Below are 18,489 nucleotides of genomic sequence, written 5' to 3' on the forward strand. Positions count from 1 at the left end.
TGTACACAATGTATATAACTTATTGTTATAATGTACAATGAGTATATCCCATAACAAATTAACTATATCATTTCATATTAAATCCTTCAAAAACCATCTGATTATCATCTCAATCACCAAACATTTAATTCAACTAACATGGCTGCATAATGCCACATGTATCTTCCCTGACTTCATCATCATCAGTGGCACCAATAACTTGGGTGCTAATATTCTAAGAGTAAATGGCACTAGGATAGTTGAGGACATTTTGGAAATGATTTTTGACAGCACTGGGATCAAGTACATTCAGTACCTCTATGACCTATTGGCAGAATGGTTTTTGTAAGGGTGTCAAATATTTCTGCCTTTAGTGAATGTTCCTTCATCTAACAGTATTCATAAAACTGCCATAAAACTGAAATGTTGATGTTGGTTGATTTCCCATCACCAATTACATGATCAATAAGGTGGAATTTGAACATGTCCCACCTGAATAAACATTTCTATTTATGTAGTCCTTGTCGTCTCAAATGCCACATTCCTACTAGCCATTTCGTAGGAATGCCAGCATCCATCCTATCTTTGTTATTAAGTCACAATGCCTTTCTGAAATTTCTCTTTGGAAAATGGTAATTGTAAAAGTTCTTTCAAAGATATGTAATGTGTTTCTTCCTTTGCTTTGTTAATCCTTCCCTGCTTTCACAGATCACCCAAATTTGGGAGTGTAGAAAACAGGATATTTGACTTGCCACTGTGTTGACATTCTGAACACCAGAGCTGATGCTTTGAAATGAGGAGAACTTTGCATTTGAAGATGACCATCAGCTTTCAGTTTATGCCATTCACCATACAAGATGGAACTAAGGTAAACTGTACTTTTTCATCACCAACCGTTTTTACGAAGATTGATTTTTCACCTCTTTTGGTAATAGTATTGTGGACGGTGCAGTGGCTCAGTGTTTAGTATGGGACCCTAGATACAATTTCAGTCTCTGGTGATTGTCTGTATGGAGTATGCACATTCTCCCCCTGTCTCTGTCGGTTTCCTCCAGGAGTTCCAGTTTCCTCTCAGTCCAATGATGAGCACATCAGGTGGATTGGCTGTGCTAAATTGTCCAGGGATGTGTAGATTAGGTGGATTAGGCTTGGGAAATGCAGGGTTACAGGTATAGGGTAGGGGGTGAATTGGGTGGGATGCTGTTCAGAGAATCAATGTGGATTTGTTGGTGTTTCCACATTGCAGGGATTCTATGTCTATGTCAGTATTATTTGATGGCACATTGAAATTTATCAGTGACTCAACCATTTTTCCAACGCAGGACACCAATATGCATTCTTCACTCAATGTCAGATGACTAGACAGTGGAATTTGATGATTTAATGTTGAGTTCAGGAAGGACAGAGTGTGAAATTTTCGTTTCTAGTGGGGTACTAAAATGCACCCTGCCTATTCTTGAATTCTCAAATACCATTTTCTTAATTTCTCTGAGGCTATAGAGTTGCACGCCTCAGAGGGTGACAATACGAACATTTTGCTGATATTTGTTAACCTATTCTGCCATTTTGGAGTTGAGTTTAAAGTGAGCTGTGTGCTTGTTATACTTTCACCAAGGCAGTGTGATATATCAGTTGGTACATATAATTCTCGAAAGTTGGATGGGAGATTACCTCTAGAGTTAGTGGAAAGGAACTCAAAAAATTACTATGCATGTCTCAAAATTATAGCAATTAATAGACAGAGTGTAGTTTGCTCCCTAAAAGAGATTTTACAAGAGGTACATGAAACATCTATTTTCTAAAAACCATGAGTTAACTCATATTAGTACATAAAATATACAGGGAATATAGCAAAAGTATATTAACATTTTTGTTTTGACAGTTTCCACTGACAGGAGCTTAACACAATTACAATATCACATTCAGGCTTGTCAATCCTTTCAGGATGGTTTTATATAATTGTAGTATGTGGCTACTGGATTGATCCTATATAAATAAATGCTGACTGCATTTGATATAGTTGCCAACTGATAAACTGGAGCTTTCCTGCACTAACTGTTGTGCAATGACAAAGTTTTTTTTAAACTGGGTATTTATACCATGACTGACATTGGTATAAATGCCCTGTTTAAACAGATTCCAGATGTCAATTTTTGAACTAATTTATAGGAGATTAGGATGCAAAGTGGCAGAATAATAGTATATATGCAAAATCCTTACATTATGCATACAGTATAGTTTTCTGTTGCTTATTAGTACCATGTTAGTCATAGATTAGAAATCCTGGAGTTGGCACTCAGCTACATTTAATAATTTTATGGGCTCTGACTAAAAGGGACTAATTTACTCATCTCTTCTAGGTTTCACTGAATTACTGATCAGTCATCTAGTAACGAAGAGTCACAAACTTCCATTTCCACAATTGCTTTGATTATGGCCAAGGTGCCTCCTTTATGGGAATTGCAAAAGTTCTTGCAAATAAATGTAAAACTCATGTGTTTCTTTGCTATCTTTCAGAGATCATCCTAATCTGGGAACATAGAAAGCAAGATATTTGATTTGCGGCTGGGTTGATGTTCTGAGCATCACAGTTTGATGTTTTGAAATGAGATGAGATTGAAGAGGAGCTGCACCTAGCAAGTCAAAGTTCACTGGTTTCCTAACTCTGACAACAAGTATGTTTATTGACTAGGAGGTATTAACATTCCTTGGAAAGATAAAAACCTCAGAAATTGTAATGAAATCAAAATCAATTGCAACATATGTTGTACAAAGCAAATTACATGAGAATGTTATGAATGCAGGACTTTATAAAATGTGATATTTAAAACTGTCCCCAGAAAAGGAACTATTTAGAAAGGAGACAAAATCTGCCCAAAGGCAAGCCCACGTGATCATCTATGAAATCTATCCAGAGATGAATCCACATGGCCTTATGGAGTCCAAAACTCAAATGAAACTTAGTCAAAGTCAGGTTCAAGTTTTAACACCGTGCCACAAAGGAGGAGGCAGCTGGCCTGGCTACTGCCCAAATTCTCAGTCAGTCAGATCGCAAGACTCAGGGAATAAAGACCCACAACAGTTACTGCTATTCCAGACAGACAAAAAGGATTGTCTTTGGATGGATGACCAGGCTGAACGCTGGTGAGAATGATTCTTGATTTAATGAAGCGAAGCTTGTCAAGAGTTAAAAGTCCCAGTACCCTACTACTGAAAGTCCAATTGATTATACACAGATCAAGCAAAAATTGGAAAAGAATTATACTCAATTTGCTAAGTATATTAACAATCAAACAGATTGCGCTCAATTATAGTCAACAGTTAATCATGTTTAATGCTTTGTTTTGTAACTATTGTGAACCATGTTAACATTCCTTTATATAAATAGTCTGTACCAAATAGTCTTCATTGTGATTAGCTTTATTTATTTTAAACTGTTCATGTCAACTAAGAATTGTTAACCTATGATTGAAAATCTCAAACCCTTGATTTTAATTCCATTTTCAAGAAGTCATATGAACTTTGGTTGAAACATGACCTTTTGACTCCCAATACTATTGGCACAGGAAAATAGCTTAGATTTACTTAAGGACCATATATGGTCCTACCCAAGATACCACAGCTTTGTTAAAAAGTCATGTCAATATTTGATTTTGTATGTTGGATTTTAACCTCTGAATGATCTTCCTCATTGAAAACTAAGCATTTGCCTGTGTATAAAGAAAAATAGGTCCAACTAGTTTGAAATGATTTGTATATCAAAATCAGACCATCCCTGAAAGGGGCCAGGAATAACTTATTTTCATCAAGTTCAAATCACATTTCACCAAAACAACATCAGCACTGGAAACTTTGTTTCAATAGATACTGGAAGACTCAGTTTGATGGGATGGGGAGAAAATTTCCTGTTAAAGTTGGAAGATTGGGATTTTAAAGATAAGATTCCATTTACGCTGAGGGTGCAGTGTAACCTATAAATGTGGAGTTTTTGGTTTACTAAGAAGTTAATTGGAAATTAACTTTGTAGTTTAGTACATTAATTATCTGTTAATAATATTTAGTCAGTGTTGATTTTAGTTTGTTTGTAACAACAAAATTCCTAAAACATGAAATCTTGATCAATTCCTTCATTAGGAAATTCTGATTTTTAAAAAATGATCATCTCCATAATAAATGCCTTTCATAGCCTCAGGGCATCACAAAGCATTTTATAGCTAATAAGATACATCTTGTATTAGGCAATCTGTGGCCTCCTGAAATTTATTTCATCACATCTGTTCACTTCCAGATCCATATTTCTACAAAACGCTGTTTCTGCCTAATGTCAAAATCTGATGCAGAGCCCACACTATTAATATCCTTTGTCTTGGCTTTGCCACTCAATGTACTCAAAAGTACATTGTTGTACTTTTTAATGCCATTTTACAAATACGTATTTATTATTCCAGGACTTATAACAGACATGCTGAGCATTTTTTCCTCCATTACAGGCAGATTAATGTGTTTTGGCTTCAGGCCTATGATTCATTCGCACAGAATTTGAAAGATGCAGCAACATAATTTCAAATATTCCCATCGCCAACACTCCACTCATTACTATGCCCATTGCTCAGCACTCAGGACTGAATAACTGCTCGGTTGTTGTACACCAGCAGTGGTGCCAATCATCCTATCCACCCTCATGCTACTGCATGCATTCAGAACTCAGTTATTATCACTGGTGTGTGCTACTCCAATACTAGTCGTATTATTTCAATAGCATTTCTCACTCATCTTTTAAATTATGTTGCCGAACCTTTTGCCCAGCATCAACAAAGAAACTGAAGTCAGACAAAGGACAGAAGTTCACTCTTTATCTCAACAAGCATCAAAAAGAATTTGATTCTGGGTCTCAAATTTTAGGAAAGCTATCAAGTCCTTGGTGTGGGTATAGAAACAATTACTCAGAATGATACCAGTGATGTAGGATTGCAGTTATACGCTGGAGTTGAAGAAGCTGGCATCATTTGCTTTACAGTTTAGAAAAGTTTATGGGAAATTGGATGGGAGTGTTCAAAAGTATGGAGTGTTTTGTTGAAGTAAATAAAAGGGAAATATTCCAGTGACAGAATGGACAGTAACCAGACAGAAATAGATTTAAGGTGATCAGCAAAACAATCAGGAGAAAGTGAGGACTGCAGATGCTGGAGATCAGAGCTGAAAATGTGTTGCTGGAAAAGCGCAGGTCAGGCAGCATTCAAGGAACAGGAGAATCGACATTTCGGGCATGAGCCATTCCTGAAGAAGGGCTTATGCCCAAAACATCAATTCTCCTGCTCCTTGGATGCTGCCTGACCTGCTGCACTTTTCCAGCAACACATTTTCAGCAAAACAATCAGGACAACTTGAGGAAATTTTCTTTTTTAGAAAAACAAAAAAGTTATTTTCAAGAATATCCAATGTGAAAAGGTGGTGGATGTAGATTTTTAAAAATTGGGCAATTACCTGAAGGGTAAAACAATAAAACTGTCAAAAAACAGGTGGAGGAGGATTAACAGGATAGCTCTACCAAAAATCTGGTCTGATGGGCCAAATGACCACCTTCTGTGCTGTGTCATTCTATAACTCTAAATAATATTTAACATGATTAACATATTTAAAATCAAATCTGTAATCTCACAGAGAAATTATGCTCATTTGAAAACAATCCATTTACATTTATACTAAAAGACCAGGATGTTGTCTAGAAACCATATTCCTTGCACTGCAGGTCTCAGCTACACAAATCGATGACACCATTTCGATTACCTGCTTTACTATATGCTTGTGATACTTATTGCACTCCTGTTGTGTACTGATTATCAAAACACTCACCCAAGCTTTGTTTAGATGGAATCCCTGTGGACATGTTTAAATCAACTGTGCTCCTCTGTACCTGAGTTTTCCAGCAAATGACATCTACAAATAACTGTAACGTTTGAGACAATACTGTGTGCACACATTCCAATCGGACCTGTTTTTAAAAATGTCTGAATAGATTTTTAATATTCTGTAATGCTACATATATTAAATCAGTAGCATACAGGAAAAAAAAAGTTAAAAATCACACAACACCAGGTTATAGTCCAACAGGTTTAATTGGAAGCACGAGCTATCGGAGTGCCGCTCCTTCCACCTGATGAAGGAGCAGTGCTCCAAAAGTTAGTGTGCTTACAATTAAACCTGTTGGACTATAATCTGGTGTTGTGTGATTTTTAACTTTGTACACCCCAGTCCAACACCGGCATTTCCAAATCAGGAAAAAAAAAGACCACTTGGTTAGCGGATAAATGGAATATTTCACCTGTGACACTGATTTGAAAAGGTTACCTAGATATTCACTCAAATGTTGCTTAGATACTGACTTAAACAGCCATTCTCACAACAGTCACCAGAGCAATCCTCAAGGGCTGGCCATGTGATTTTAATCTTATATCCCCAATGGTTTCACTTCCAATTCATCATTTCCCTAAAGCACTGCCTTCAATCATCTTACACACCTCATACACTTACGGTCTCCATTTCCTCCTCAGGATTCCCTGAAACTGCTTTCAAATGGTGTGATGTACTCTTGTAAAAGCAAAATACTGTGGATGCTGAAATGTGTAAAAGAAACCAGAGAATGCTGGAGAAACTCTGGAGGTCTTACAGCAATTGTGTTAAGAGACACAGTTAGTGTTTTGAGTCCAAAGATTTCTATTTAAGAAGAACATCAACTCTGTTTTTCTCTGTACTCTTAGTCTGCCAAAGGTCTTTCAAAGTGAAACTGGGAAGCATGTTTTCACACAAGAGGATTATGGAAATCTGGAACTCATCTTGAGTTGGGTGTCAAGAGATACAGAGAAAGGGCAAGGTTTTGTGGTACAGATCAGCCACAATTTAATAATGGCTGAACAATTTCAAGGGTCTGAATAGATGACTCCTCTTTCTGTGTTCCAAATCGCTGGTGCACTCCTAAACCTCCAATCTATGGAAGTACTGTCATATTTCCCAACCTTGTCTTTCTGTAGCTCGCAACCAAACATTAGTTGAGAGGGCAGATAGCTAAGGACATAATTTCAACATTTCGATCATTTAGAATTTCAAATATTTCCAATCCCTTATTTGAAAATTGCTTCTATGTTCAGAACTCAAATCCAAACTATACACCACCGACCACTCTGATTTTCACAACCCATTGTTCGTTTGTTGTTTGAAACATTTATTTTTCCTGTGAGCCTTCTCTTTCTCACTCATACAATATCAAGTCTCAGATACACAGTCACTTCTAAACTAAATCGACAAATAAAACAATTAAAAGTTGGAAGACTGAAACAAAAAAGGATATTAAAAACAGCAACAAAAACAGAGCAAGTGCAATAAGAAGTTAGCTGATGTTGTTTTGGGAATGGAGTTTCATCAGACCATACCTTTCTTTCTGTCAAAGATCTCAAGGTCAAAAGGGTTTGTGTGCTTTGATGTTTTAAGTACAACCAATTACATTAACGTCCAAAAATGAACTCTTACTACACATTATCTGTATTGTTCTATCGCTTGAAAAGTCAGATGAAAATAGATGAGGTTTTCAAACAGAAAGTTCAAATGATTTCTTTGAGAGTTATTTGCTGCTATCATCCAAAAAATGCAGTTTATTTCAAGTACTTTTATCACACAATCAATATTTTATGTTTAGTTTTGAATATTAAAATAAATACAATTTTCAATTACTTCAGACTTCTCTATTAATGATCAGCCAGAGATCTAAGGTAGCATTCTCAATGGATGTTCATTGAGAATTCTTACACTCTACTTTTAAGAGTCAAAGTAAAAGAAGTGCTCCTCATAATAGCCAAGTTGGAAAAAGTAATGTCATTATGTGAAGTGCCAATCAAGTGCTCCAGTTCAACTTCAGGCTTACAGCACATCATTCTCTAATAAAACCTTTACAAGGGATACACAGCAGTTTACAAGCAAATTTGAAGAATAAACACTTTATGTACATTCATAAAAAAATTCTTATGCAATGTGACTTCAGCAATAAATTCAGAAGATGGCAGTGCAAATTAACTTCAAGTGTTTATGGAGCTATATTATTAGTTAAGCTTCTCTTTTCATTCCAAGGTAACCTCTGTGAGCCAACTTTATATTAAAAAAACTTTAGCGATTTTATAGCGCAAAACAAAAGATCTTAATCACTTGCTTATTGAAGTCTCGTACTCTGTTTAATTGAAAAACAGAAGGCAACAGTAGGGACACCAGAGAAACAAGAATGAAAGAAAAATAAAAACAAAATTGGGCACTGCCTTTTTCAGTTTTGCACTGACCAGCCATCACTGTGAAATTTCCAGCAATAAAGAGCAAAATGGGCATGGAAATATGCTTTTGGAGTGCATACACAAAACAGTAAGCCCTTCAGCCCATCAAGTCTGTTCTGACATTTAACTACTCTGCGGCTGATCCATCTATTTGCCCTGGTTCCATATCCTTTTATGCCCTTGTCCAGCAAACATTCACTCATCTCTCAGTTAATTGTGGCTGTTTTTGAGGAAGGGAAATCCATACATCTCCTGTGTGTGACTATTTCCAACTTCTCAGTGACCTGGCTCTGATTTAAAGAATATGAACCTTTGTCCAAGACACCCCCACCCAGCAGAAAAAGCTTCTTTCTCAACAGCCTGTAAATTTCTTTTAAAAATTACAAAATATTCAATTAAATAACTCTTACAGTAGGCATACATTACCATGATATTTACTGCTGTGGTGTTAGTCATCTTTCATTGAATAGCTGAAGCAAATAAATCACAGACAGAGTCAGAAAAGTGGACCCAAAGACTTCTCTTCACACATCACTATTTCACCGCCATTAGCACTGCTTGTGTTTTGATCTGAACACCATCCCAATCTGTTCTACTCGTTCCTCATCCCTCTTCTGTCAACAGCATTAAAAAAAAAACAATTTTCCAGTCCATTTCAGTTCTGAAAAAGAGCCATGTTGGATTTGAAATAATAACTCTGTTTCTTGTTCCACAGATGGTGCCTGACTCAAGTTTCCAACATTGTTTCTAACAGCAATTTTAGCTAATATGGAACAACAATGAATGTCTTCTGAAATTCCATATTTATCATTTTCCTTGACAATTTCCTGCCTACCACTTATATCCTCAATAAACTCTATTTGGTTAGCAGACATGGCTTCCTCTTTAGAAATCCAGGTTGTCTCACTTTAAGAAGTTCAAGTTCTTCCGAGCGTTCAGTCATTCCATCGTTAAATATAAATTCAATAACTTTTCTACCACTGAGAGTTGACTGGAATAGTAATTTAACAGAATCTGGAATAGTAATTTTGCAGTTTCTCCATCTTGCCTTCCTTAACACATTAAACAGTAGTCAAAAAAACAGCTGAACTGCTTTTTGCAGGAAATTTGGAAATATTCACTCTACTATATGAAGGTACTTCAGAAGTTCACATCATATGCAATGTAATGGATTATCAGTACGTATATTGGTTAAAAAGTTGATTGCTGATTTGGATTATGGACTAATTAAGGACAGACAATACTACCCAAGTTACAATGCTGAAAGGACCTGGGCAGGAAGCAGATTGTCATGTACAAGATCTGAGACTAATGAGAACTGAGCTTATTAAAAGCGACAAGTTATTAAGAAATACTTACCACAGCATGGTGAAAAAGCAGTTCCCAGGAATGTTGAAATTTCTGGTTCAACAGCATGTCTATAAAATCATGAATGAAATAACCTGCAAGCCAAGAATAAATAAATGCCACAAACTCAGAATATGAAAATATTGGAAATTAAATATATAAAATTAATCTTATCATCATACTCAATTTTCAAGGTGAAAACACCAAATGAAGTCAATCGATAAAAGGAGCTGAATACATCTACTGCTATTTGGAAAGGCAAGAACTGATTAAGGATAGTCAACATGGCTTTGTGCATGGGAAATCATGTCTCACAAACTTAATTGAGTTTTTTTGAAGAAGTAACAAAGAGGATTGATAAGGGCAGAGTGGTAGATGTAATCTATATGGACTTCAGTAAGGCGTTCGACAAGGTTCCCCATGGGAGACTGGTTAGCAAGGTTAGATCTCATGGAATACAGGGAGAACTAGCCATTTGGATACAGAACTGGCTCAATGGTAGAAGACAGAGGGTGGTGGTGGAGGGTTGTTTTTCAGACTGGAGGCCTGTGACCAGTGGAGTGCCACAAGTATCGGTGCTGGGTCCACTACGTTTTGTCATTTACGTAAACGATTTGGATGTGAGCATAAGCGGTACAGTTGGTAAGTTTGCAAATGACACCAAAATTGGAGGTGTAGGGGACAGCGAAGAAGGTTACCTCAGATTACAATGGGATCTTGACCAGATAGGCCAATGGGCTGAGAAGTGGCAGATGGAGTTTAATTCAGATAAATGCGAGGTGCTGCATTTTGGGAAAGCAAATCTTAGCAGGACTTATACACTTAATGGTAAGGTCCTAGGGAGTGTTGCTGAACAAAGAGACCTTGGAGTGTAGGTTCATAGCTCTTTGAAAGTGGTGTCACAGGTAGATAGGATAGTGAAGGTGGTGTTTGGTATGCTTTCTTTTATTGGTCAAAGTATTGAGTACAGTAGTTGGGAGGACATGTTATGACTGTACAGAACATTGGTTCGGCCATTGTTGGAATATTGTGTGCAACGCTGGTCTCCTCCCTATCGGAAAGATGTTGTGAAACTTGAAAGGGTTCAAAAAATATTTACAAGGATGTTGCCAGGGTTGGAGGATTTGAGCTACAGGGAGAGGTTGTACAGGCTGGGGCTGTTTTCCCTGGAGCGGCAGAGGTTGAGGGGTGACCTTATAGAGGCTTACAAAATTATGAGGGGCATGGATAGGGTAAATAGACAAAGTCTTTTCCCTGGGGTCAGGGAATCCAGAACTAGAGGGCATAGGTTTAGGGTGAGAAAGAAAAGATGTAAAAGTGACCTAAGGGGCAACTTTTTCACACAGAGGATGGTACGTGGATGGAATGAGCTGCCAGAGCAAGTGGTGGAGGCTGGTACAATTGCAACATTTCAGAGGCATTTGGATGGGTATATTAATAGGAAGGGTTTGGAGGGATATGGGCTGGGTGCTGGCAGGTGGAACTAGATTGGGTTGAGGTATCTGGTCGGCATGGACGGGTTGGACTGAAGGGTCTGTTTCCATGCTGTACATCTGTATGACTCTATGACATATTGGAAGTATCACGATAATTTTCAGATTTGCCACTTCTTCTCTGGTATTCATTGTTTGTTGTGCTCTTTTCACACGCTTTGTGGCCAATTCTCTCATTTTAGTCAGCTCTTCTCTGAAACTTGACATAGGGATTGCTAATGGTAAACACTAACAAGGGGACAACACTAACAACACTAACCAATGACAAAGACATTCTTGACAATAACATTGAATCATATTCTTTAAAGTCTGATGTCATCTTTCTAATGCTTTTCATAATTGTGAATGATAAACTGAAGACATAAATTGTTTTATTCTGAAACTGCTCATTATTTCTTTGAATATTTTTGGTAAAGTTCAAATATTAATCTAGTTGTATTTTGTTGTTCAAAAAAGGGCCATAACATTTTTACATTTAGCTGATCAACCTTTGCAACTTCTACGTAGATGTTTGACAGCAATTTTAAAAGGTTCACTGCCATTTATCAGGACTTTTAAGTTATCCCTTTTGTGACCACCTTTTAAAAGAGAAAATTCTCATTTATTTGACATGATGTAGTTACAAGCTGCCTAACAGTAAATGCTGGTGTTACATGCCATCCAGATTCCACTCATGGCAGTGAATTTTATGGGGTAGAGTATTGTTAGGAATCTAATCAAATCTGATTTGCAAATAACACCAGCATCCCAGCAGCACTAGAACTCAGTCATGGGTGCTGCTAGCACTGCAAGTTGCCCAAGGAGAACATCAATGGTGCCTGGACACAGTTAACTCATGTTATTGTGGTGGGAAGAGATTGGGCACCATGGGGAGAGGAGCAAGGGGATGGGTTTTGGAAAGCCAGGCATGGTGATCACCAAGGATGGGTATCAAATTGGGGTTTATAGTGCAAAGCACACTCACAATGGGCCAAACGGTGGCACATTGGTTAGCACTGCTGTCTCACAGCGCCAGAGACCCGGGTTCAATTCCCGTCTCAGGCAACTGTCTGTGTGGAGTTTGCAAATTCTCCCAGTGTCTGCGTGGGTTTCCTCCAGGTGCTCCAGTTTCCTCCCACAGTCCAAAAATGTGTAGGTGAACTGGCCATGCTAAAGTGCCCATAGAGTTAGGTGAAGGGGTAAATGTAGGGGAATGGGTCTGGGTGGATTGCTCTTTGGAGGGTCGGTGTGGAATTGTTGGTCCAAAGGGCCTGTTTCCACAATGTAAGTAATCTAATCTTAAAAAAAAAGATACATGTCCTTACTTCATGCTTTTTCACCCCATTATGGGATAGGCAGTGAATTATTTGGGTCAATGAGCTTGTTAAACAAACTTAATTGCTCCAGAATTTTTATATTAAATGGCAGGCAGTTTGTCAAGTTGATGCCTGCCATGCTGTATTGTGGGAAACTGCACATTTATGTCAGTTTTTGAGTCAAAGTCAATACCTGGTTTAACTAATGTGCTGGATAGCTGCCGACCCAATTTGCAAGTAAAACATCCAGACCAGCACTCTGTTCTTCTCCACCTCCGAACCCTGTTTTATTTGTCTCAGCATCCCCAGAGTTTCAAACCAAATCTTTTGGGCCAGCCAATCTGCAAAGCTTTTTTATCATAATTATAATGTCCTTCTTCCTGCTATAAGTATACTAAGTCTTCACGACATTATAAGAGACCCGTCACCACGGCACAGAGGTTAGCACTGCTGCCTCTCAGTGCCAGAGACCTGGGTTCAATTCCCACCTCAAGCGACTGACTATGTGGAGTTTGCACATTCTCCTCGTGTCTGCGTGGGTTTCCTCCGGGTGCTCCGATTTCCTCCCACAGTCCAAAAATGGGCAGGTTAGGTGAAATGGCCATGCTAAATTGCCCGTAGTGTTAGATAAAGGGGTAAATATAGGGGAATGGGTCTGGGTGGGTTGTGCTTCGGCGGGTTGGTGTGGACTTGTTGGGCCGAAGGGCCTGTTTCCACACTGTAATTAATCTAATCTAAAAAAAATAAAAATTAGAACGTAAAATATAACTTTGAAATTGTTTAATAAAGTTACTTCACAATTATTATGCTAAGTGCTAAAAATGCAGGTTATTAATAGATGACTAAATGTTTTAAGCCCATTTACTCACACTTGCATAAATTTGATGCAAAGACAAATTGGATAGAGTGTGTAAAACAAGCAGCTGATACCAAGAGTCTCCACCCACCGCAGAAGTTGCTTCCCCTCTCGTTAGCAAATTGACTTCACTGTTGTTAATCAGAAAGTAATAATGAGGTTTTCTAAAAACGTATTCAATTTTGACTGGCAGTGGCAAAGAGCCAAAATAGCACTTCTCCAGCAGATCCTACACCACAGCCTGAGCTGAAATATGCAGATGTGGATGGGGATTGTGCAAATAAAAATGGCAGAGAGAAAAGGAAAAATATAGGCTTACCAGTCACGTGGGAATTTGGTGAAAATGGAACAGAGTTAAATTATTTGTATTTCAACCCAAGGGCAGGACTGCATTAATTATAATATTGACAGCCTGGACTATCCGGAGTCTTGAAGGAAGAAAGGCCTTAACTTTAAGTTGCTCAAATTAAAACATATCAGTTTCAGTTGGTACAGTTGAATCAAAACATTGTCATCCTTAAGTCTATATCTGTTAGCAAAAAAGTTTTTCAAAAAAACAATGCTATCATCCCCATTAATTCTTCCATAACAGTGGGAGGGGTCATCAAGGTCAAAATTTATGCCACTCCACAAATCCTTTCAGAAACTCCAATTCTGGAGTGAAACAGCAAATCCAGTTTATATCACACAGCTGAGAAGTCAACAGCACACAGGAATAAAATATTTGAAATTATGAAAGTTTTGAAACTTACAGGATACTGGATAAATACCGGAATAGAAAATGAACATTTAAAAATAAATCTTTAAAGAACTAAATAATTGTGCCAATTTCAACTGAAACATCTGGGGACAATTATGTGGTGCTGCACACAGGGGTTTCAGACGTTATAAATTTCAGTGGCATCTGAGGCTCCAACCTACTTCCTTCTGTTGAAAGTTTCAGCCAATAATTCCATCATTTTTGCATTGGATTGAAGCCAAATTTACTAGGTTCTCTAATCTACTGAGCTTGAGACTGTGCAATGAAACATTCTATTTTTAACTGAATGTTTTAGCCATATTCAAATGTGCTTAATGGATGATCCATCTTGGCGTTCTCCCAAGGGCCCCAGAATCACACATGCCAGGGCTACAACTATTTTTATTCACTTGATGGTATAAAGAAATGGCTGAAGCACTGAGCACTGTAAAGGATATGGACCCTGACAAATATACTGAAGACTTGTAGAGAATTAGTTGTGTACCCCTTTACAAGCTGTTCCAGTTTGATGACAATTCAACTTGGTTCATTAGTACCCCTCCAGTCTCCTTAGTAAAGGTGATGAAAGACCTCCAATTACTGAGATGAACAAGGTTCCAACAACACTCAGCATCATCCAGGATAAAGCAGACCACTTGACAGGTGCCCCTTGCATTATCTTAAACATTTATTCCGTGTACCACCAATGCATAGTGGTAGCAATGTATACCATCTACAAGATACGCTGCAATATCTCACCAAGACAACTTCAATGGTCATACATCAAAGTTTCTCTATTTCTCTACACCTCTCAGTATCCTATTTATAATGATTTTCTTTGCCTTATCTGTTCTTTCCAATTGAATTATCCCACATTTCTCTGGATAGAAATCCATTTGCCATTTTCGGCCAATCTGATCAATCCATTTGTATCTTCCTGCAGTGTCCAATTTTATTCCTCATGATCAAATGAATCATCAGCAAACTTCATAATCATACCCCAACATTTATAGAATCACAGGATAGTCAAAGTACAGGAAGCCATTTGGTCTGATATGTCCATGCCAGCTCTCTGCAAGAGTAATTTAGCTAGTTCCATTTTATGAACCTTCTCTGTGAAAATTCCTCTTCAATCTGTCATTATTACACTTGCAGGCAATACACTCCACAACTTAACAACTCGTGCCTCGAGAAGTGCTACTGTTGGTTCTTTTGCCATGCACCTTATGTTGGAATTCTTTGGTTCTTAACTCTTCTGCTAAAACTAACAGTTTTTAATCGACTTTCTTAGAATACATTTGATTTTAAGCCTCTAACAAATATCCTTTCCACCTTCTGGAAGGGAACAGCCCCAGATTCGCTGACTTTTCATGTGACTGAGGACTTTGGGCTGAATTTTCATGAAGGAACGGAAAGTGCCGATCAGGCAAGGCTCAAATACACAACCCTACCTCCATTCAGGAGGCTCCGGCCTACCATATTCAATCTTGGCAGTGTGATGTGCCTGCCTCCAGGTGAAAGCTGAAGAGCCCAGCAGGCCAGAGGGCACACCTCTGTTTACTGGCACATCAATGCATTTGTAACCATGGTCATCAGGCTCTCACCCATCCTCAGTGCACCCTACATTTCTTACACCTTATTCCGAGACCTTCCATCACCCTTTTGTACCCATTCTGCCAGTGTGTACCATGCAGAGAACCAATGAGCTGTTGGGAAGTTTGGCAAATTTTGAAACTGACAACGTATGCAGGAGAGAAAACCAAAAAGTGTTGGAAATCACAGCAGGTCAGACAGCATCCAGGGAAAGAGCGCAAGCTAACAGTTCAAGTCTGGATGACTCTTCATCAGCTCTGATTTCCAGCAATTCTTGGGTTTTCAGTACAGATTCCAGTATGTGTAGCAATTTCCCACAAAATATAAGCAGAAGCTTTGATTCAAAATATCAATATGAGAAGCTTTTATCTATTTCTGATCTCTCAATGATGTGTGAATAAACGCAGATATTGAAAAACCACAAAGAATGACTTACTTCAAGATAATAGAGACCTGAATCACCACTCTCCTCTGCAACTGTGTCAACATTGCCTACAGAGCTAAATATCTTATTAATTTTCAGAGTTCGGCCATTAATAATTCGGCCACTGATACAGTTTCTAGATTGCCATATTATGAATGAGAAGCTAAAAAAGAAAATGTTGGATGACTGTTTTTTCAAAGTTTATTTAACTCCACAGCACAAGAGTGGGGAGCAGGTAAATGAAAATTTGCATGACATCTAGTGGCTGGGGTGTATTCGGAATGTGTGACAGGAAAAGTGGAAGAGCGAGGGATCTGGGCAGCACACTGGTTGCGACGAGCAAAATAGGGAGGGTGTGGTGTCCTGAGTGTGGTAGGTGGGGGAGGGATTGTCGTTACAGAGAATCAAGGAAAGAAAGTAAGTTCCCTAAAGGGCAGGGTCAGTACTGTTCAAATGTCCGTGCGGGTCTTAGAATGCTGACTGGCAACAGGGCTTTGAGTTTACCTGCGTTTCCAATATCCTCACTAATCTCAGACACTGTCTTTTAAAATGCATACATTGGAGCTGCAACTCAGCCTGCAAATCCAATTATTTCTCAAAGAGTTGCAGGTACAGCAATATTGGACAATAACTGAACACTCATTAAAAACTGAACAAGAAAAAACAACACAACATGGGTAGTCAACCCTCACTGCATTCTGGAAATTTTAGAATTGCAATTCTTCAAAAAAAAAAGGCCAAATGTTCTGATACAAGTAAAAAGTGGTGTTAAACTTCGCCAGCATCTGCAGTGAAAGAAACAGAATTAACACTAAGTCCAAGATGACTCTTATTCAGAACTGACCTAAAGAAAATTCATATTGGACCTCCATACATTAATCCTTTCTGCATAAATGCTGTCAGACCTATTTGCTAACTTTTTCAGCATTTTGTGTTTTTTTTAATTCAGTTTCCAGCAGTAATTTGTTTTTATTCCAGAACATTCTGAATCACGATTCTATTTACCATAAGAAATTTGAAAACCCCAGCTGAGAGTGAAGAGGTCTATTAAAAATCAAAAATATGAAAATCAAAGCTAGCCAATCAAGTGCACAAACTTGCAAGAATTTATTGTCTATTCCCTGCTTGCCCTCGAGAAGGTGGTGGTGAGAAGCCTTTTTGAACTGCTATGGTCCATTTGGTGTAGGCAGATGCATAATGTTGTTCAGGGATATCCCAGGATTTTGACCCAGTGACACTGATGGAACAGTGTTATACTTCCAGGTCAGAATGGTAGGTGACTTGGAGGGAGATTTTGGGTGGTGTTCCCATATATCTGCTGCCCATGTTCTTCCAGATAGTAATGGTAGAACTGTTAGTGAATTTTTGCAGTACGTCTTTCAGATGGTACACACTGCTGCTACGGTGGGTCCAATGGTGGAGACTATGCTAATCACCCCATCCTGGATTGTGTCAAGCTTCTTGAATGCTACTTTTCCACAAGAAAGGAAATGTCCCACCTCACCTCTAACCATCACCGTGTGTCAACCATGATGTGTGCCAATATGTTTAATTCTTTGATCAAAAGAGTTCTGATGATGCACACATAAATAAAAGTGAAATCAATGTAGTGTGAACATTTGATCAAAATTTCATTTTTAAAAAGACCCGTAATCAACATTGTACTCTCAAGATTTCTGTTAATGGCAACAGAGTTCAACAGGAAGGGTTTTGTCATAATACAGAGCCTTCATGTTTAAGCAGGTGACTTTTTCATAGCCCACCTATAGTGGATGGTGGGTTTCACCACTGGAGAACATTCCCATTGTGTTATTGTAAGTGCCTCCCATGCACTCTGCCGACAGTTTACATTTTAATTGCAATAACAGGGAAAATGGGAATAAGAGATCAGAGTTCTGGTTACACCCTACCCTGTGTATAAAGCTCTTAACTTGGGACAATATTAGAGGCAGAAATATATTGGAGCAAAAGGATCATCAGGCATTTGTAAAAGATTGTCGACTTCTGTTCATTTTATACTGTGTGGGTAGCTCACTTATGCCAAAGATTTGCCCTATTAGCCTTAGGATTTGAATTACACCTGGACTCCATGTGTCTCTGGGTACAAATGCACAGGAAATTCCATGTGGGAGGTGGCATGCAACAAGTAAATCATTCAGATATGAACATTCATGACATCTTAATGAGTCACTTGGGTGACCAATCCGAGTTACACTCAGGGAATTTTTGGAATTGCTCAATTTCTTTAAAAAAGTAAACAGTATGTTCTGACACTGTGACACAATTCAGCAATGTGACAATTTTGAAAACCTCGGCTGGGAATAAAGAGGTTTATGTAAGAACAAAAACTAACATTTTACATACAAACTAGGAGCAGGGCAGACCATTCAGCCCTTTGAGCCTGCTCCACCATTCAATATTATTCTGACTGATCCTCTATCTCAATGGCAT

At 38.3% G+C, this 18,489-nt stretch overlaps 1 protein-coding gene across 1 annotated transcript in view; it reads right to left on the bottom strand.

The window, feature by feature from the left end:
• The window catches only part of tlcd2 (TLC domain containing 2), a 56,179-nt gene that overhangs the window by 27,815 nt on the left and 9,875 nt on the right, over positions 1-18,489 (bottom strand). Inside the window, exon 3 of the mRNA XM_043718515.1 lies at positions 9,651-9,733. Coding sequence (XP_043574450.1) covers positions 9,651-9,733 — 83 coding nt within the window. The remainder of the gene's footprint in view (positions 1-9,650; positions 9,734-18,489) is intronic.

This window comes from Chiloscyllium plagiosum, chromosome 28 (assembly GCF_004010195.1).
Source record: "Chiloscyllium plagiosum isolate BGI_BamShark_2017 chromosome 28, ASM401019v2, whole genome shotgun sequence".
Classification (NCBI taxonomy): domain Eukaryota; kingdom Metazoa; phylum Chordata; class Chondrichthyes; order Orectolobiformes; family Hemiscylliidae; genus Chiloscyllium; species Chiloscyllium plagiosum.